The 20758-nt window shown below is 40.2% G+C and overlaps 2 protein-coding genes and 1 long non-coding RNA gene across 3 annotated transcripts; 2 read left to right on the forward strand and 1 right to left on the reverse strand.

Annotated features, from left to right (window-relative positions):
• The first annotated feature begins 1030 nt into the window (after window positions 1–1030).
• On the forward strand, window positions 1031–2428 carry LOC136529756 (small ribosomal subunit protein uS15-like). Its single transcript, XM_066522830.1, has 3 exons — window positions 1031–1141; window positions 1228–1414; window positions 2277–2428. The coding sequence occupies exons 1-3, from the start codon at window positions 1042–1044 to the stop codon at window positions 2308–2310; spliced, it is 321 nt and encodes a 106-aa protein (XP_066378927.1). The 5' UTR covers window positions 1031–1041; the 3' UTR covers window positions 2311–2428.
• Window positions 2429–2994: 566 nt separating this feature from the next.
• LOC136529371 (uncharacterized) lies at window positions 2995–3879 on the forward strand. Its single transcript, XR_010777273.1, has 2 exons — window positions 2995–3156; window positions 3603–3879. It is a non-coding gene; the product is annotated as an uncharacterized lncRNA (long non-coding RNA).
• A 2540-nt stretch (window positions 3880–6419) lies between these two features.
• Window positions 6420–11798, reverse strand: LOC136527319 (MADS-box transcription factor 5-like). Its single transcript, XM_066520006.1, has 8 exons — window positions 11228–11798; window positions 8787–8862; window positions 7945–8006; window positions 7737–7836; window positions 7557–7598; window positions 7433–7474; window positions 7007–7140; window positions 6420–6650 (listed from the first exon to the last, which is right to left on the reverse strand). Exons 1-8 carry the CDS (start codon window positions 11410–11412, stop codon window positions 6614–6616), a joined length of 678 nt encoding a protein of 225 aa, XP_066376103.1. The 5' UTR covers window positions 11413–11798; the 3' UTR covers window positions 6420–6613.
• Window positions 11799–20758: the final 8960 nt, after the last annotated feature.

Here is a 20758-nt window from a genome sequence, read left to right on the forward strand (position 1 = left end):
GCTAGTTGTAACTCTCATGGTTTCTCATCAATAAGCTCTGATCCATAGCTTTAATCACTAGAGTTACATGAAAAATCTCATTAACCCAACTACCAATTCACTGATACATCTGCATGCGTGTGCGCATTTTTGTTTCCTGAAATCTGTAGGGAAAAGTACCATTTCGTCCTAACTTTGTGCTAGATAACTTTTCATTAATGTTCCCAGCACTGGGAATGGTCTCAAGAAAACTTATACTAATAATTTGTTAAAATTTGTATTAGTCTTGAGTTGGACCAACTCCTCAAGGCAGGATTTCAAAATAAATTTGGACTGTAGCTGAGCCCACTGTTTAGAGACAACTTGCTCCTCAAAATGTTGAACTGTACTCAAGTTTTATCAAAATCAATCTGCGAGACCACAAGTTTAATCCCGTAATTGATTTGATTCCAGCTTCATGTTTCTTGAATATACGTACCGGCAGTGAAAATATTGTTTGCTTGTGGACAACAAGGTCTACCTGGCTATGAAATAACTGTGTTGACCATTCTACTTGGATTTGGTGGAAATTGGTGTGTTCGATTGGGTTTCCCAATTTCTAATTGGATTGTGAAATAAATGCATTTATTTAAACAACCACGGTAAAACAAACTGTGAAGAAAGAATGTAAATTTATCAATAAGGAAGATGAAAGTGACATGTAAGATTACTCTATGCACTTCATTTTTGCTCTTAGTTGATGTTCATGCTTTTTGTCTTCTCTATTTTAAGTGCCTACTAGGTGCAATATTAAATTATTTTTATAGTCAACAATCTATAGGCAACAGATAGAGCACACTATGTGATTGTAGTCAACAAAGATGGTATTGGTGAACCCAGCCAGACATACTAGGCATTCAGGGAATTTGCCAATATGAGATGACCCAAATGATTTAAGTGAATAGCTCTATCTTGAGTTGGTAGTTGCTATATACGTTATTTCAGTCGGACTTATATTTCGATGGGGCGTATGCACAGCCGCAGGTGGAGGAGATGATTACCAAGGCTACGAAGAAGGGCCAGATGCCGTCGCAGATTGGCGTCCTGCTCCATGACCAGCACGGTATCCCTCTCATCAAGAGCGTCACTGGTAGCAAGATCCTCCGCATCCTCAAGGCCCATGGTGAGAACTTGTGACTCTGCTTGCTCGATTCGTATGTGCGGCGTCTGAAGTGTGGTGTGTTGATGCTATCGGATGTGTGCGTGTAGGGTTGGCACCGGAGATCCCTGAGGATCTCTACTTCCTCATTAAGAAGGCGGTGGCGATTAGGAAGCATCTTGAGAGGAACAGGAAGGACAAGGACTCTAAATTCAGGCTCATTCTTGTTGAGAGCAGGATCCACCGCCTTGCCCGCTACTACAAGCGCACCAAGAAGCTCCCACCCACCTGGAAGTAGTAAGTCAACCAGAACCCATTCCTGCCTTATTTTGTTATTGGTGACTGAACCATGGGAATTGTGAATTGTTAGTTATCGTGGTGATGTTTTTGGTGCTGAGAGTAAATGTGAACCAACACTACTTAACAGTTATTCTAGAAATGGTAGTGGTGTGTGTAGTTGCTATGCCCTTATCCTAGTCAGTTGAATCTAGATAGACATGTTAGTGGAGTGAAGATTTAGGCAATTGTGACACTTTTATCTAATGGTAGTCATGGTATGCACATGACAAATCGAGGAAATACTATTTGACTTCAATGCTAGATAGACATGTTTAGTGTGCTTGTGTGTTAGTGGGGATTGACACAATTTTGTTGTCTATCACACTGGAACACAGCTGGTATTCATTCTGAATACTCAACATTGACAAAGTACAATTTGACTTCCTTTGAAATACTATCAGCAGTGAGTGTCCGTGTTTATTGAATATAATTAATGCTGACGAGTGCCAATTTTATATATTTGTAAAATCATTCGTAGTATACAAGTGCAATTGGTGAATTCAATAAAGATTAGTGAATTTGCAGTGATACATTTGTCTTGTTTTAAACTTGTATATATGTTTTATACAAAACTGAAAAACGAGAGTTTCAGTCAGTTTTTATACTGTATAGCTAATTTTACCTGTGAATGTTTTATCTTATTCAATCTCTGCCATAGCCAAATAGACTAAACTTTGCCCAACAGATTAATTCAGTTATCCTAATAAGTTCCTACAGATTGATTTACACATATGGCACAACAATTGTTATTGTTATCTATTTGAACTCCGTTTTGAAACTTCTTTCATATGGCTGACCTTGTTTCCTTATTTTTGTGCAGTGAGTCAACCACGGCCAGCACTCTGGTGGCCTAAGTGGTATCCTCCGCTGGCGTGGTCACCTTTGAACTTGTTCTAGATATGAAGTTATGTAATGCTTAATATGTCTGGAGCGGGTTAGATGGACAAGGAACCTCAACTTTTTTATGTTTACTTGAGAATCCATAAATCATTTTGAATGTATTAATGCCATACAAGTTTGTGCTGGCTTGGGTGCATAATTCAGTTGAATATATGCAATTTGGCAAATGATGTGGATGTTGCTTCTTATTTAATGTCTGCATGATCCAGTTGCTATATATGTCTGTATACCTCATTGCTTAATTGTGTCATAGTAATCTTGTGTTCTCATGATATCTGGCATAGCATTATTAGTTCTATTTAGAGTGAGGAATCTGAGATGATTGCTCACCTACAGTCCATGTTCTGGAGCAGCAGCAAAGGTTAGAAATACTTAATGTTAATTTCGCAATGATCACTGAATCTGCAGTTTTTGTTTTCTGATGGCTTAGTCATACTATATAACAGAGGAGAAGAGAGAGGATCAATGAAAGACTAAGCACGCTGCAGCAGCTAATTCCTAATGGCACCAAAGTAAGTTCTTTTCTTTTGCATTTAGTGATCAACTTTTTTGCAGCGGCATATGTTGTTCAATATCTTCGTGTTTGTGTGTGTGTATGCATGTTCCTTCAGTCTGACTTGTTTGTTTTGCAGTGGATGTACATCATTCCGCTTGGTCTTATTGTCATGAATGCTGTTACGGCAGCGGCCAACATACCAGAGGAAGCTGCAGGGCAGGGCCAACCTGGAGCAGAACGGGCACCTGCTGCTGCTGCCGGGAGGAGAAGATGATGGCTGCCTCTATGTTTTCCCATACCGTAGGTATTATCATCCGTTTAACTATCGTCACATTGTTTTCTGTTTTTTTGGGTATGGTGTCAATATTACCTTGACTGCATCATCTGTGGTACTGCATGATGATGCCATCTTTTGCTTGTGTTGAAACACGTAGCGTATGCGTATCCAAGATGAATTGATGTGGTTCCTATACATCTATAGCCATTTTTGGTCACTAGTTTGCCATTGGAGACCATAAACTTTAGGACCTGAAGCCTGCCCACACATCATTTGCAGTGATGACTTCATACTTGATGCTGTAGCAAAAACACTTACTAATTTTAGCTGTTGAATTTCCTGCTGATAATTCATGCTTTCATTCCTTGTTCATGCTGAGAATTTATTCTTTGTTTTAGTAAATAAATTATTAGTTTTTGGAATGATGAGCTTGCTTCTAGCTTCTATCTAATTTGAAGCCTTGTGACTTTCAGATTCATGGGTAATGGTAGGAGATTGAACCTGTCTACCTGGCCAGAAGAACTCGAGCTGTACTTACACGACTCATACAATAGTGTGCGCTGATGGGCTTTCTTTCTTTTCCCTGGCTGTATTGAGCTGCTTTGTTATAGCAGAATCACCTTCAATGGTGTGGTTAAACACATTTGTTGTTGAGAAACTGCGATCAATCTTTAACACAGTTCGGTTATATGTTTTGATATTAAGTAGTTTGATATATGAAATTTGAATGCTGGATGCATTGTTAGATCACCCTTATTTTGTGCGTTAACCGAGACCGACAGAAAAATAAAAATTTTCCTGTGAGTGTGCCTCTATGGCTCTATCGGGACAATATCGACAGAAAAATGATTTTTCTGTCGGGCTATTCCTTTTTTCTGTGGGGATTAACGCACACAACATTTAAATTTAATCTGGGCTTAAGGTAATTTTTCTGTGCGTGTAACACCCACAGAAAAATCATTTTTCTGTCGGGCTATTCTTTTTTCTGTGAGGATTAACGCACACAACATTTAAATTTAATCTGGGCTAACACAATTTTTCTGTGCGTGTAACACCCACAGAAAAATTATTTCTGACGGCGAACACACAGAACAATTGAATTTTTCTGTCGTTATATTTCTGTAGATATTTTTCTGAGGGTACACCGTCAGAAAAATATTTTTCTGACAATATTCGTATTTTTCTGTGTGTTTTTGTACACACAGAAAAAAGCGAGATTCCAGTAGTGTATGGTACTCGTAGGCTTGGGGAGTTGGGGGACATGAGGGTCCGATGTCGCGATGGCATGATGAGCGGCCACCATGGTACATGGCCCAACAGTGGTATTACAAATGATTGTTTTGTACTCTCTCCGTTCTTTTTTACTTGTCACAGTAGCTTTGTCCGAAGTAAAAGCTTTCTAACTTTGACCATCCCTTTCAAAAAAATTCTTATAGTTTCACAATATATAAATTATATGTTATGAAAGTATATATTTCTTATAGTGAATCTAAAAACATAAATCTTATATCATGAACTAATATAATATTTTGAAATTGAAGGTCAAAGATATAAATGTTTGACTTAAGACAAAGCTAATACGAGATGTAAATAAAAATGGAGGGAGTACTACAATATGTTAGTATACTGTTTTGTGTTATATGTCTAGTTAAATTTAAAACTATTAGACTTCTTGAAAAATAAGAATTTTATTTCTTTAGGATAGAGGGAGTACACTAAAAGCATTGAAATAAAGTTGCCGGACTCGGGTGTAAAGACCATCGATAATCCATTTCCACAAGAACATGTACATACAATGTCAAGGCGGTACCTTGTGCACCAAAGTCAGCACAGAGGAAAATTGTGAGACTAGAAAGTGAAGTACTCCGTATCTAACAATGCAAAGCGCGGCCATCCAAGTAATATACTCCTCGTGGCATAAATGAGAATAGTCACAGCAGTAAAGCTCACTCTTTGTGAAGAACGTCTGGATCCTGTAGTTTGTGATAACTTTTCCATCAACATATATATGTTGTACTACGTGTGGTGATTTATTTGACAACACACCGGATGATAGTACATTTCCACTATTACCATTATAGTTTATCACTGAATAAATTCCCAGGTTATTACAAAATAGACAATGGCCCCGTTCGCTGGTCTGAAACTTGGCTGAAACTGGCTAAAAAACACTGTTCTGGCCGAATTATTGTGAGAGAAACATACTGTTTCAGATGAAAAAAAGAAACCGAATAAGCCGAATATGGGATAAGCCGACAAGAACACATATTCCACGATGTTGATTAGGGCCTAGAAGTGACATGGTATGCAGTATGCTGTATGCTCATGCCTCGCGGGAAAGATAGAGAGATGGAAATGACATGATGGTGGTGTACTCTTGCCCTGCCCGGAAGACATATATTGAACTTTGCATTGATGCCAGGAAAAAGAATTCATGCAAAAAGAGGAAATGGTTCTACTAGTTCAGATGCATGGTCGCACACAAAAAAACAAAATTGTGGTGGATGGGGAATAAAGTATTGTATTTTTGTATGGTACCACACCAGTGGCGGATCTAGAAAATACATTTAGGGGGGCTGGGACAAAGAGAGCTATTTCCCAATGGGCTAGAAACTAGCTTCTCTACACTCTACTATGGGCCGATGAAACACATATGCTGGCCCAGGAAGACAGCCCAACTCGAAACTATCTTCAACCTCCGTCAGGAGCACTCCAGCACCTTCTTCCCTGTTGTTAATGACTGAAAAGTTCATGGAAGGGCTAAGGGGGGCTCCAATGACGTAGCCAGGGTAGGGGGGGGGGGGGGGGGGGCTTGAGCCCCGGCAGCCCCCCCGGCAGATCCCCCTGGGTACCACATAAATAGCTGATTGGCCTTTTGGGATATCTTGAGAACATTTATTATGTCAATAAAGCTTTAAATTAAGTATTTAATTATTTTAAAATATAAACTCTAAAATTATATTATGTATCGTAATAAGGGCCCTAAACATGTCACATATGTTCCATTGGTACTGTGTGCCTCTCAGCCTCTGTTACTTTTGACTATTTATATTTTTTATGTTAAAAAGCCTGAATCAGGTGGATTCATTTTTTTCCTTTTTCTCTACAAGTGATAACACAAAACACAAATCAATTGAAATTATGGCGGATCTCCCACTAGTAAGATAAGAGAACATGTAACAAGACCACATGGATCAGAGAGCCTTATCACACATATTAGTTGCTAATTAAGTACTCACAAAAGCACTGCGCTTTTCAGTAGACGATCAATCCAAAATGAGATACGGTAGTTATTTAGCAACAAAGTCATGATCAGATCATTCATCTTGAACAAAAGAGTCATAGGACTTCTTAGTTTATTAGTACATACAGTAGCATAAAGCTAGGACCGATATAGTTAAATATAGAGGATTTGTCAAAAGCATTACGTCCAACATATATAGAACATCCATGGGCACTAGAGCACAGGGCACAAAGAAGCAACTTAATCATTGTTCAGGTGGTCCATGTAAGCTTGATACCTACATATAGGAGGGGTAAAAGGATCAGATAATATGGAAGAACACATTTTGCAGGGTTTTTTTTTGCAGGTACTACAGTTTTTTAACACTCCACTGACAATATGCAAGAGCATTTTGTACGATGGCAACTGATTTTAATTACACTACCACCCATTATTAAGAAACTCTAAGGTTAATCCTTTCCATATATTTTTTTGCTACGAATTTCCAATTCAGTAGTGATCTGTTGAATTATTCTGACAATACAGAAACAAAAAAAGAACTATATAATTTATACAAAATAAGAAATATATACTGATTTTTAATCATTTGCTAGTGTATAAATTCTGTACTTGAAATAAGTGAAGAATGATCACCCTATATGCAGGGAAGGATCAAGAGCAAGCTGAAGGCGTTCTTGGTTGGCTTCATCACCATGCCCACTAGATCCACTACACCCAATGTCCTGGCAAGACAGTCGCAGCACATTTTCTTCACTAGTTTCTTGTATCTGGTACAACAATAGAAGACTTGAAATGATAGCATATAAAACTTCTCTTGATCGAGTACAAAAGGTACATAACAACAATACCTGTGTAAATTCCTAAATTCATAGCTATGAAATTTTAGCAACACATATACCTTCCATTGTTAGGAATTCATTTATGGGAGTTTTTTTTTGGGTGTGTTTAGTGTTTTGTATGCATCACTGCTTCAGTATCACGGAGCAGCAGTATATATGTGGTATTTTTGGGTTTCTTGAAGTGATCCTACATGATATGGTATCTTTCATTATGCATTACCTTCCTTCTTAAGTCTTTGTTAGCATCTTGCAGTTGTTGTTCCTGCAATATCCCACTGTTGGTTAGTATTTCCGGGATTCTTTTAGGACGAGAGACCAAAACCGAACAAAAAATATTGGATCACCTTGCGCTTGAGATCAAAGAGCTGGTCGAGCATCTGCTGGTTCTGTAAATGTTTGTCACTGGTTAGGAATTGCTAAATTTGTTCTTATGTCATTGTTTACCGCTGGTTAGGAAATTGATAAATTTGAGCTTGACTGAAGTACTTGAGCATAAATGCAAGTATGCAATTTTCATTGGCTACCTTTGAAGATCGGATATGCCTGAGAGATATCTCAATTTGGTTCTCAAGTTGCTCTAGCTCCTTCACGTTAAGTGGACCCAAGTCCTCACCAAGTAGATTTCTGCAGATTAAGATAGCCAAAAACCTGCTAATTAGACTGCCACTTGTGATAGATATATATTCCAATTTCCAACCAACATTGCTCACCAATGGTAAAGTAATGTCTTACCTCTGAGTTGTTTGTAAGAACTCAACTCTTGTCTTTAACTTCAAGTACTCCTGGTAATCATTCTGTTGAATAAGAAAAGCAGGTCTAATAACTAGTTTGAGAAAAATCATGATCAATAAATAAAGAAATATGTCTTTAATTTTGGTGCACGCACACATAGATAAAACCTAGCTTACTAGTAGTAATTAAGATATATAACATTTGATTTTGAAAATGTTGATTATGTATATGACTTTGCACTGACCAAAAGTGGAGTTGGTATATATGCATGTCATGATTGGTTGCATTTTAAATGTAGGGCAAAATGCAAATGATGAGATATAGGACCACCTCTCTAGCTAGCATAAGGTGCATGCTCACATATTACACAGCTAGCTGGCACATGAAACACAAGATCGAAGTGTAAAATATAAACAGTAGAGATACTATACACACTCAATTAGAAAGTATTATATGTCCGTCAGTACCTCTTGGCAGTATTTCATTATTTATTAGATAGAATATCCTAGATACAACATTTACCACAGCAAAGTTTAATACGTGCAATATCATTTTTTGTGTTTATTACTCACCCATAAAGCTTTCATAAGACTTTATTTAAAAACATAGTGTTTATTATTTTGTTAATGATGAAAACACTATCTACCCACAAGCACACATCTCCCTACATTTCATATTATTTATTTTGCGTATCATATCTCTTATATATTTTCAGAAATAATTATTAAGCCCTGTTTTCTTAGAAGATGTGTTTATTCTATAAAAAAAACATGCTTCTGTTCATACATGAAATGCATTCACATGCACTAAAGGTGACGAAAAGAAATCGGTAATAAGATTACTAATTCAGCCTCTAGTGGAGCTGATGCTTCGGATGCAAAATTGCAGCTGCGGTACCGCTCCAGCGTCTTGTACATGCTGTTGAGAAATCAAGCATTGAGGATCAATAAGAGGACAAGACACCAACAAACTTATACAATAATTGATATGTGCTTACATAAATAAAATAAAACGTTTGATGCAATACTTTGTGTTTATATTTAAGAGAAAGGTAAAACCAAATTAATACCAGTAGCATATAATCTCTAATAATCATATATCTTCATCACATAACCCCTCCTATTAACTAACGATAAAATATTAATTATGCACAGAACCACATATAGAAATTAGCAAAGATATATATATTCATTAGTCATCATATTCTGAGTTGTACTTAAACTAGACAAATGAACAAGGTTGGACCAACACATGCATGCATACACCTCTCGATACAAAATCGAATTCTTGACTGAATACAGTTTCGACAACTGGAATCAGATTCTTATTTATTTACAACTCCCTCCGACGCATTCATCATCAGTACGAGTACAGCTCTTTTTGGAACTGGCACATGATGTGCATTGCAGTGGCAGCCTCCATTGGATTTCTCTGCATCAGCTAGCTCCAGGCCAACACACACATAAAAGAATTGGTACTTTCTCTCTCCGTCAGATGATACTCTAGAGGAGTAGTATTGTTTTGCATACGATATGACACGATGTTCATATATGGTCCGGATACATATGCACCTTGCATAGCCCCTTTTGCCTGCATGCCTAAAAGAGTGAAAGGCATGCATGTCCATGGTCGACTCAAACACCAGCATGGGGATAACTCCTGACGGGCCAATCGATACACCAGAACCTTGTTCATCAGTACTAGTAGTACGGAGAACTTACATGTGCCTCTCTCTCATCAGCAACTTTTTGCCTCCTGCTGCAGCCGCTTGCGCGACGACAGAGGAACCTAGACATTTGACAAGACGTAGAGAGAGAGAGTCTCAGTTCCCCAATGGAACAGTAGAATCTAGAGCTAACAGAGAAAGGTTGGGTCTCAATGAAACAGTGAAATCCAAGCAAGCTAAGAGAAATAAACACAAGGAAAGAATTATTAGGGACTCAGTAATAATAACGCACACAGCTAGAAAAATTGCATGATAAAACAAGGGGGGAAAATGATGTGTTCATGTCCACAACCAGATCTGGATATGTAAAGGGGTGTTTGGTTCCTTAGACTGGATTTTAGTCCCTGTCCCATCGAATGTTTGGACACATGTATGGAGTATTAAATATAAACAAAAAAAATAACTAATTACACAGATTGCGACTAATTTGCGAGACGAATTTTTTAAGCCTAATTAGTCCATGATTTGACAATGTGGTGCTACAGTAAATATGTGCTAATGACGGGTTAATTAGGCTTAATAGATTCGTCTCGTAAATTAGTATCCATCTAAGTAATTAGTTTTTTAATTAACTTATGTTTAGTCCTCCTAATTAGCATCCGAACATCCGATGTGACACGGACTAAACTTTAGTCCCTGGATCCAAACACCCTCTAAGAATGGTCCAGTCCAGCAGGTAGACAGATAGCTAGCTCCTTTGATGAACATACCCCCTAAAAAGGAGACGAGGAGGGTTGAGCTGCAGCCTACAGATAGATATACGGCCTGTTCAGCAATTGGTTTCTGGGCTAATAAGCCCGATTGATGTTGGTTTGTTTTGAGAGAGAGAAAAACACTATTGATTGACTGAGACGCTTCGGCCGAAACCAGCAAATAGGCTGATATATAGATCGAACGGATTGTGAAGAGATCGAGATCATCTGTGTTGTCCTCTTCTGTTGACTGACCCTTTATAGCAAACGTTATGTAACTGAAGTTACTGAACTCACGCGCAGAACACAAAAGAGGAAAGGTGAGCGCGCGCTGAGATGATAACATGACCAAACCGGTATTTCCCCAAACAGCAAAAAAGAACATACAGGAGCTATGTATGTATGAGGCTATGATCTATACATGTGTGAGCCAGAGAGGCATAGACAGATCTAAAGAAAACGGCTAGCCTTCACATGAAATCCCACAAAAAAGCGCCAATCTCAAATCAAAACCAATAAGTATATTATTTCTGGGAAATTTTAATCAGGACCTATCCACAAATAAAGGGGAAAAAAGGAAATGAATAGAACTGACTCGGATGAACACCAATAAATTCCAAACAAGTATCATACAGTGTGCATGTATTGTTCTCTAGATTCAAGAAGAGCTTGAGATGTGACATGCATGAAGTTCTTGGCACAAAATGTCACGCAAGCATGCATGTACGTATGGTTCTCCAGATTCAAGAGCGAGGAGCTAGAGATCGATGATCAGGAGCGACGACCACCGTGTGCTTGAAGAAGGCAGGTGGGGTTCTCGCCAAAAAAAAAAGGCAGGTGGCCGGGGCAGGTGACGCGCACGTACCATGAGGAGGTGGAGAACTCGAAGAGGCGGCCGCGGCTGGAGAAGATGATGAGGGCGACCTCGGCGTCGCAGAGCACCGACAGCTCGTACGCCTTCTTGAGCAGCCCGTTCCGGCGCTTGGCGAACGTCACCTGCCGGCTGATCTTGTTCTCGATCCGCTTCAGCTCCACCTTGCCGCGCCCCATCCTGCCTGCTTCTTGCTGCTGCTTCTTCTTCGATTCCTTCCTTCTCCTCCCCTTCCTATCCTAGCTAGCTCAGCTTCCTTCACTGCTAGCTAGCACTCTACTAGAACTAGATCAAGATCTCCTCTCCTCTCCTCTCTTTCTCTCTCTCCCTCTCTCTCGTCACCTTGTATCTAGCGGCTACGAGCACTAGTCGTAGCAGTAGCACTGCTTTCTCTCTCGCTGGTCACTATTTGCCTATATATGCCTTTAATTTGCTGCTCCTCTCCTACTCCTAGTATATGCGCGCTCGGCCATGGCTCCTAGCTGCTATCTGCCTATGCCTTTTTGCCCTTTAATCGACCCTCTCTCGAGATCGGTCTCTGACTCTCTGTCTCTCCCTCTCCCTCTCCTCTCTCGCAAGTCTGTTTACAGTGAAAGTCTCTCTCTCTCTTCCTCTCCGGCCGATCTCTGTCTACCTGTCCATCGATCGGCCTGTGTAGAGAGAGAGAGAGACAGCGACGATGGAGGATTGGAGGTCTCCTGTGCTTTTCTCTCTCCCTATCACTGTTGCTTTCTCACACAGCCAGCGGCGACGTGATTGGTCCCTGGCCTACCTGTGTGCTCTTGGATGGCCCACATGGCAGCGGCTGTACCCTGGCCGTCGTCCTCTCGCGCGCGTCACGCGTGCCGCTGCTGCGAGTCAAGCGTAGGGCAAACGGGAGAGAGCACACGCCGAGCAGCGTAGCATATATAGGGCCGGGAAGACGTAGGGGTGTAGGGTTACGTGTCGATGGCTTATAGGGGCTACGTAAGGTAACGGGTAACCTCAAGAGGAACATCTTTGACTCAGTGCAGGACTAAAGTTTCCTTATAACATTGGATACTAATTAACATGATTAAATATGAGCTAATTATAAAACTAATTGCATAGATATGGATTAATTTGTGAGATAAATTTATTAAGCCTAATTAGGCCATGTTCTTGTCTTATAATCCGTACTTTTTAGCTTGTTTTTTAGCCGGAACATTATTTTTTTCTCACAACAAATTAGCCAAAACAATGTTTCGGTTTGTTTTTTCAGTGAAGCGAACGGGCCTTAATCCATCATTAGCATATATTTATTGTAGCACCACGTTGTCAGATCATGGCTTAATTAGGTTTAATAGATTCGTCTCGCAAATTAGTCTCCATATGTGCACTTAGTTTTGTAATTAGTCTATGTTTAATACTCAAAATTAGCGTCAAACATCCGATGCAACAAGGACTAAAAATTAGTCTTCATCAACTTTAATTTGGTTTTGGCTAGTGAGCAGGCACTACCAGAAACCGACACTTTGCCGAGTGCCGGAGGCTTTGCCGAGTGTATTTTATCGGGCACTCGGCAAAGACGGTCTTTGCCGAGTGCCAAATAAAATACACTCGGCAAAAAAAAAACACTCGACAAAATGCGTCTTTGCCGAGTGCCTTTTTTCTGGCACTCGGCAAAGATGTATTTTGCCGAGTGCTATTTTTCGGCACACGGCAAAATGCGTGTTTGCCGAGTGCCTTTTTTCTGGCACTCGGCAAAGATGTATTTTGCCGAGTGCCTTTGTTTTGGCACTCGGCAAAGAGGCATTTTGCCGTGTGCATTTTTTTTTTGCCCTCGGCAAATCAGTTTTTCAAAGCAATTTTTGAGGTCCTAAATGAATTCAAATGAAAAACTTTTCAACTACAAAGTTGTATAACTTCTCAAGATCTACAAAGTTTATTTTGGTCCTTCTTCATTTGACGAAGCGACAATAACGTTGTTCATAAAATATACATCTCTCATATTAGTTTCATGAAAGTAGAAGAAAGATATATAAGATTTGTGAACAATGTTACTACCACTATGTCGGATGAACAAATGACCAAAATAAACTTTGTAGATCTTGAGAAGTTATGAAATTTTGTAGTTGGCAACATTTTGATTTGAAATCATCTTGTCATGCAAAAACGACGTTTGAATTTGAAAATTTTAAAATTTGAATTTTTCAAAAGACCTTGGATGGAAAAACTTCCTAAACGAAAATTGTAGATCTCCAAAAGTTATGAAACTATGTAGTTGACAACTTTTTGATTTGAAATCATCTTATCATGCAAAACTACGTTTGAATCTCTCAAATTTGAAATTCGAATTTTTCAAACGACCTCAGATGGAAAAACTTCCTAAATGAAAATTGTAAATCTCGAAAAGTTATGAAACTTTGTAGTTGACCACTTTTTGATTTGAATTCGTTTAGGGCCTCAAACAAGCAATTTACTCTCGGTTTAGTATAATATATGAGGATATATAACGGAATCCAGACACAGGTGACAGTGTAGTGCAGTGGTAGAGCAGTAGACACGCGAGGAAGAGGTCGTGAGTTCGAATCCTGCCGGCCACGTTAGCCGCGAATTTAGCGCAAAAAATGCACCGACTTCGATGAAGACGGGCGGGCTCTGGCTGGTGGCGGCCTCCCCCGAAAAAAAAAATTTGCTATTATTTTTGGGTTTTTTCGCATTTTTATTTTATCAAGTGTAAATCTTTGCCGAGTACTTTTCCGGTACTCGGCAAAGACTTTGCCGAGTGCCCGACAAAAAACACTCGGCAAATAGCTGTTTACCGACAAAAAGATGTCGTGTGTTGTATGCCGAGTGTTACACTTGGCAAAGCAGTTGCCGAGTGTTTTGGGCTATTGCCGAGTGCCCCTGGCACTCGGCGAAACGACTGTATCCCGTAGTGAGGCCAAGTACGTACATAGCTTGATGAAGAACACGGAGATTTTTCACAAGATGAAATTACATCCGGTCTGCTTATCATGTAATAATAACGCGGTATGTGTTAATACACCTCCTAAAATTTATCACCCACAAACACACGTCCATGCCTTCAGGCAGCGTGCCAAGTCGTTACACCGTAACCCCCCCCCCCCCCCCCCCCCCCCCCCCACCCACCCACTAAAAAAATTGTGTTTGGTTTTGAGCTTCATTGCTAAGTCAAGATTTCTTGATAAACTTATTAGTCAAAATCCACTGACCTAATAAGTCATATAAACTTAGAAAGTTTGACTTAATTCAATATTAGAATTGCCTCCATTTTGGGATGAAGGTAGTACTTTTTCTATAAATCTAGTCAAATATATTTATTTTTTATTTTTCAATCACTATATCTAAATGTACACTCTTTTTGGATGAAGTAGTGATCAATGCAAGAATCACTGTACTCCTAGTGTGCCAAAACATAGACCAGCGAGGGTCACTTGTACTTTCTCTGTCATGAATAAATAGATTTCTAGATTTATCTTAAGTCAAACTTTTTAAACTTTAACCGAATCTCTAGAAAAACCTGTCAAGATTTATGACATCAAGTTAGTATTATTAGATATATACCATATAATATATTTTCATAATATGCTCATTTTATGTCATAGATGTTTCTCGTTCCTATAAAGCTAGTCAAACTTAATATAGTTTAACTTACACAAATTCGAGGAATTGATTTATTTGGGGAAGAGAGGGAGTACGCTTAATTGGTTTAGGAGCAAGGTGTGTGCACAAGGAATTAATAAAGAAACGCCCGAATCTTAAAAAAAAAAAAGCAATCCTCAGGTGCTCATAGCAGAGTCATAGGCAAGATTAAGAAGGACGCCTGAGCTTAGATCCAAGATGAAGTGAGACACCTAACGTACGTGCTTTATTCAGGGCGAGGGCGAGCCGGCTTTTGTGGTATCATTTTTGTTTGTGACTACTGTTTCCTTTTGCTTTATTCCCTACCTGGTTACGATCGACTTTACACTGTCATCTGTACTTTGGTTTGTTGCATTGTCCTCTTTCCAATATATATATATCATCCTGGGCTGGTTTCATGTTTAAAAACATCCATGGAGTTTCTGCTTTGCCTTCTATTACAGGCATGCCTACAACTAAATATTACCACCAGGAAGCATGTGTTATGTGTACATGCATGCACATGTGTCCAGCACCCTACTAAAGATGGTTTTGATAGTCAGACATCACGTTTTTAATTAGGTTTTACTAGCAGAGAACATGATTATGTATCACATAAAATATACTCATAATCTTAGTAGTACTAGTGACGTCGAACTTATCCCATTTCCCATCTTTGAAATAGCGATGGCAATGCAAGGACAAGGATGATATCTGACCTATTACAAACTGTAGCTAGATTCTAGTATCTAGCAAGGCACGTGACTTGGGAATTCAGTTACGTGCGGATGTTGTCGTACATGCAACGCGTGTCAAGGTGGATCTGCGCTGTTGTTATACTCCCTTCGTCTCTAAACAAGGGTCGTACAAGGGTCGTTGTTGACATATGTGTCATAAGTTTTGACTTAATTTATAAAAAATATGTGTAATATTTATATCTTTAAATAGATTTATTAAAAAACTAGATTCAAAAATCTTTCTAATTATACTAATAGGCCATGTTCGGCTTATCTTAAATCCGGTTTGTTCGGCTTCTTTTTTTTAACCAGAATAGTATTTTTCTCTCACAATAATTCAGCCAGAACAGTATTTTTCAGCCACTTTCAGCCAAGTTTCAGCAAGCCAAACGAAACCATAAATATTAATATTTTTAATATATATTTAGTCAAAGTTATTTCTCTAGAAACGATATATGAGGCTAGAAAAGTGGCATCACGCCATCGCACACACTACACGTACGGTAATTTATATGTTTATGGCCACACTATTCTTCTTCATGCATGCACGGCAAATTCGACGACTGATTAGTGAAGATGTTCGGCAAACCTCTAGCCAGGTGTATGCAATGCGTGTCAAACAAATGCTCGGATCAGTTTTACTACTCCCGGCCTATGCTTCAAATGTAAGGCTTCAAATGTAAGGTGTTTTATTAGTTAGTGAGAAATTACTTCTTTAAATTTGTCTAAATTTAGAGAGAGAAAACTGTATCACTTTTTTTCTAAAAAAAGAGATAAAATTATATATAGCAACATTTCCCACATAAAACAAATATATTATTAAAATACATTTAAGGTGGATTTAATAAAGCTAACTAGTCTAAGTTATTGATTTTGTTCATTAACGTATTTTTCTATAAACTTAGTTAACTTAATTTTTTTTAAAGGTAACTTAAAATTTTTACAAAAGGGCCTATGCCTAGTGGTTTCCAGGATTTAACGGCGTTGTATTTTTCAGCGGTAGGCGATGTTCCCATCGACTGCGAGGCGACGACTACGGTGACTTCATCAATCTTGAGTGTAAGAAAAATGGACCTAGGCCCATTTAGTTTGGATTTTGGTATTTGATGATCAACATGACCAAATTGGACTAATGTGTTTGCTAGTGTTTATTTTATAGTTCAATAGGATGCAATGCAGACTTGGACCAAGTTTAGAACATGAAGAAAATGATCAACACTCAAAAGAGGACCTTAGAGGAGGTGTTGACAACTTGGAAGTGAAGCAAGAAGTTCAAGACGCAAAGATGAAGAAGCCCCGACGAAGAAACGCGGAGAAACAGCAAGAGGGGGCACCGCCCTAGACATGGCGGTGCACCGCCAGGGGGAGGCGGTGCCACCAAACAGAGGGCTGCTATAGCTAGAGGAAAGGCGGGCACCAGACAGCACCATGTGCACCACCATGGGGATGATGGTGCACCGGACAGGGGGTGGTTGTGCCACCGCCCTATTTTTCTAGAGAGCAGCGAAGAGGGACTTGGGCACCGCCCTGGTCACCACCCTAAGGGTGGCAGTGCACCACCTATGAATAGTACCACCAACGGTCGGGTGTCAGTGACCAACGGCTAGCTGACATGGCAGGACACCGCCCCTGTCCGGTGCCAGGCACCACCCTGTCCGGTGACCTCACATAGATGACCATCTCGGGCATAATGGCTTGTCCTTCACTTTGGGGTATAAAAGGGACCCCAACCGGCCATTTGGTGTGAGAGGGAGCTGAGGGAAGATAGGAGGGTGTTGCTACATCGTATTTGTGCTCTCCACATGCATAGAGCTTAAAGATCACTTGGTGATTAGCGTAGGTGCTTTGAAAAGTGCTTAGGTTAGTTAGACCACGCTCATATGCGCTTGCTCTAGGGTTAGGTCTAGTTGCTAGTGAGGCTTGCATACCTCTAAACCCAAGGTGCTTACGCGCATGGTGTTTGTACTCGGTGGGGCTTGTAGTCTTGCGAGATCACACCAACCACGCTTGTGGTGTGGCCGCTATCGTGTACCAAAGGGAACAAAGCCTGTGGCATTTTGGCTAGAAGCTTGAAAGTGAAGATGGTGGGGAGCGGTCCGGGAGAGGCACACCGGAGACCCACTTGCGCGTGGGGAAGGTCCGGGGCTATCCACGGAGTTATCTGATCGGGAGCTTGGTCCTTGTGAGGGATTTCTTGCGAGGGGCTCTAACGAGGACTAGGGAGAAGCTTGAGCGCTTCTCGATACCTCAGTAAAAATACCGAAGTCGTTTATGGTAGTTTACATCTCTACCTCATCTTTACCTTCCGCATTTATATTATGTACCTTGGTTGTGTGCTTACTTTTCTAGTTTAGTTTGATAGGCTATTTGATAGGATTGGAACCTAGGGTGCATAACTATTTTACGGTAGAGATAGCAACACACCTAGCAAAACTTTAGATGCACATTTAAATAGATTATTTTCTTGCATAGGTTTTGACTAGGTGGAATTAGAGGCCATAGTTAGAAGTAGATTTTAAAGTTGCCTAATTCATCCCCCTCTTAGACATCACGGTCCCTTACAAGTGGTATCAGAGCCGGTTGGCTCAATTTGGACCTTTGGCTTCATCGCCGTTGAGCCAACGCTATTTAGAGTAGTTGGGATGGATACCTCTATGCCTTCGCACTTTGACGACACTAACTTTCCCTATTACAAAGCTAGAATGGCTTGTTATCTTGAGGCGATTGATTTGGGTGTTTGGAGAGTCACTCGTGATGGGATGAAACTCATTAAAAATCCCAATAAACCCACTAAGAGTGAAGAAAAAGAAATGCATTTCAATGCTAGAGCTAAAAATTGCTTGTTTGAATCTTTTAGCATGGATGTCTTTAACCAAGTGTTCACCCTAAATACGGCACATGAAATTTGGTTAAAACTCCAAGAGCTCCATAACGGCACAAGTAATGTCCATGAGCAAAAACATTGTCTAGCTAAACAAAATTATGATTCCTTTAAAATGAATGATGATGAGCTTGTTCGTGATATGTATTCTTGTTTAAATCTAACCATTAGTGAGCTCCATTCAATAGGATTAACAGAGCTAGATAATATGGACATCATAAGGAAGATCATCTCCGTGCTACCACAAAAGAAGTATGAAAGCATTATCACCATCCTCCACAATATGGAGAACTTGAGCAACAAGACCTCGGCTATGGTGATTGGCAAGATAGTGGTATTTGAGATGTCACGCAAGATAGGTCAAGAAGAAGCCTCTTCATCAAGCAAAGGCAAAGCTCTAACATGTGATGAGCACAAGAAGATGAAGGGCAAGCAAGTTGAGACAAGCTCAAGCTCAAGCTCCTCAAGTAAAGAAGAAGATGATGATGATGAGGATGATGATGATGATCGATCTTCCTCTTCCATCTTCGACCTTGATAATGAATCAATCAAACTTATCAACAAGGTGGAGAAGATGATTCAAAGGCTCATGACAAGGGTGTGCCCATCCAAATTCAAGATTTCATATTCACCGATCAAAAAATGAGCAAAGAAAGAAAGGATGTTATGGATGCGATGAGAAAGGACACTTTGTTAAAGTTTGTCCAAATAAGCCCATACTCAAGACAAAGAAGAAGGTGTGCAAGGACAAAGTCCTCACATCAATAAGATCATGGGATGATTCTTCAAGTGAAGAAGAAGACTATCACAAGAGACGAGGACACAAGCACTCATCATCAAGCACTTCACGAGTGTGCCTTATGGCACGAGCCATCGGTACAACCCCCACCGAGACACCTAAAAAGAAAAGTTCAATATTTGACATGCTATAGGGTCGAGATGGCGGACTAGAGGGAGGGTGAATAGTCCTTTCTAAAACTTAATCGTGTCGACTAACCGATACAAGTGCGGAATTAAAACTATCGGTCTAGCCAAGACTACACCCCTCTATCTAAGTTATCAAGCACCTTGAAAAGATCCTAAACAAGCAACTAAGGTGCCGGGCTAGCTAGAGCTCACCTAACCAATCTAGCTTGCAAGGTCACACAAACCTATGCAACTAGTACTTCACACAACCGAGGGAGCTCCTACACAATCTAGTAAGCAAAAGCACAAAGCCATCTAAGCTTACTAGCAATGCTCAATAACAAGGCTACACAAACCAAATTAGAGAGCGTAAATTACATAGCTACACAAACTAAGCAATGTGACTAACAAGGTTACTAAAACCAAATTAGCCACTCAAGGGAGCTACTTCTTATGCTACACAAGCAAGAAGGCAACTAGCAAGCTACTAAAGCTAAACTAGTCACAAGAGGAACTACACAAGCACAATGTATATGAAAGTAATACAAGCTTGTGTTTCGTGGAATGCAAACCACCGAGAAGATGATGAAGACAATGTTGATACGGTGATTTTCTCCTGAGGTTCACTTGGTTGCCACCAAGCTACGTCCACATTGTGTCGACCAGTCACTTGGTGGTTCGACGGCTAATTGGCATCACCCGCCAAGCCCGCACGTCGGGCACTACAAGAATCTACCCCAAAAGTGAGGGTAGCTCAATGACACGCTAAACTAGAGTTACTCTTCGTGATCCTCACGGGGTGAGCACAATCCCCCTCACAAATCCTCCTCTAGAGCACCGCACAATCTTCTCACGTGCTTCAATGGAGTCACAAGCCACCAAGCCGTCTAGGAGGTGGCAACCTCCAAGAGTAACAAGCACCATCGGCTTATAACTCAATCACCTAGTGCCACTTGATGCAACCTCACGATGCAATCGTACTAGAATCACACTCACTCGCAATAGGATGCAACCATTATGTGCACAAGTGAGTTAGAGGCTCTCCTAGCACTCCCCAAGCATGGACACTAAGTCCCAAGGGTGCTGAGCTACCAATCCAAGGCCAACCAATGCTTGGTTTTATAGCCTCCAAGAAAATAGAGCCGTTGTACTCCTTCACTGGGCACTTTTCAAACTGACCGGACTCGCCTGTTGAGCTGACCGGATGCGCATGTCGGATGTTGTAGTAGCGTCTAGACAATGTTTCAATAGCATTCGAGGAAAGTTGCAATAGCGTCCAGTCGTTGTTGCAGCGTCCGATCGTAGAGTCCGATTCTCAGATCAACGCCACGTGTCCCTAGCATTCAAAGCCGACCATTGGACTCCAACAGTTACTTCACTCGCACTTCATCTCCT

Source organism: Miscanthus floridulus, chromosome 19, assembly GCF_019320115.1.
Source record: "Miscanthus floridulus cultivar M001 chromosome 19, ASM1932011v1, whole genome shotgun sequence".
Classification (NCBI taxonomy): Eukaryota; Viridiplantae; Streptophyta; class Magnoliopsida; order Poales; family Poaceae; genus Miscanthus; species Miscanthus floridulus.

What these genes read in the sequence shown, in the direction of transcription:
- LOC136529756 (XM_066522830.1), top strand. Translation starts at nt 1,042, where the DNA reads ATGCCGTCGCAGATTGGCGTCCTGCTCCATGACCAGCACGGTATCCCT. An exon ending in CCGCATCCTCAAGGCCCATG is followed by an intron (nt 1,142 to 1,227) that starts GTGAGAACTTGT and finishes GTGTGCGTGTAG; the next exon opens with GGTTGGCACCGGAGATCCCT. An exon ending in CTCCCACCCACCTGGAAGTA is followed by an intron (nt 1,415 to 2,276) that starts GTAAGTCAACCA and finishes ATTTTTGTGCAG; the next exon opens with TGAGTCAACCACGGCCAGCA.
- LOC136527319 (XM_066520006.1), bottom strand. Translation starts at nt 11,412, where the DNA reads ATGGGGCGCGGCAAGGTGGAGCTGAAGCGGATCGAGAACAAGATCAGC. An exon ending in GAGTTCTCCACCTCCTCATG is followed by an intron (nt 8,863 to 11,227) that starts GTACGTGCGCGT and finishes ATTTCTCAACAG; the next exon opens with CATGTACAAGACGCTGGAGC. An exon ending in TTCTTACAAACAACTCAGAG is followed by an intron (nt 7,837 to 7,944) that starts GTAAGACATTAC and finishes CTTAATCTGCAG; the next exon opens with AAATCTACTTGGTGAGGACT.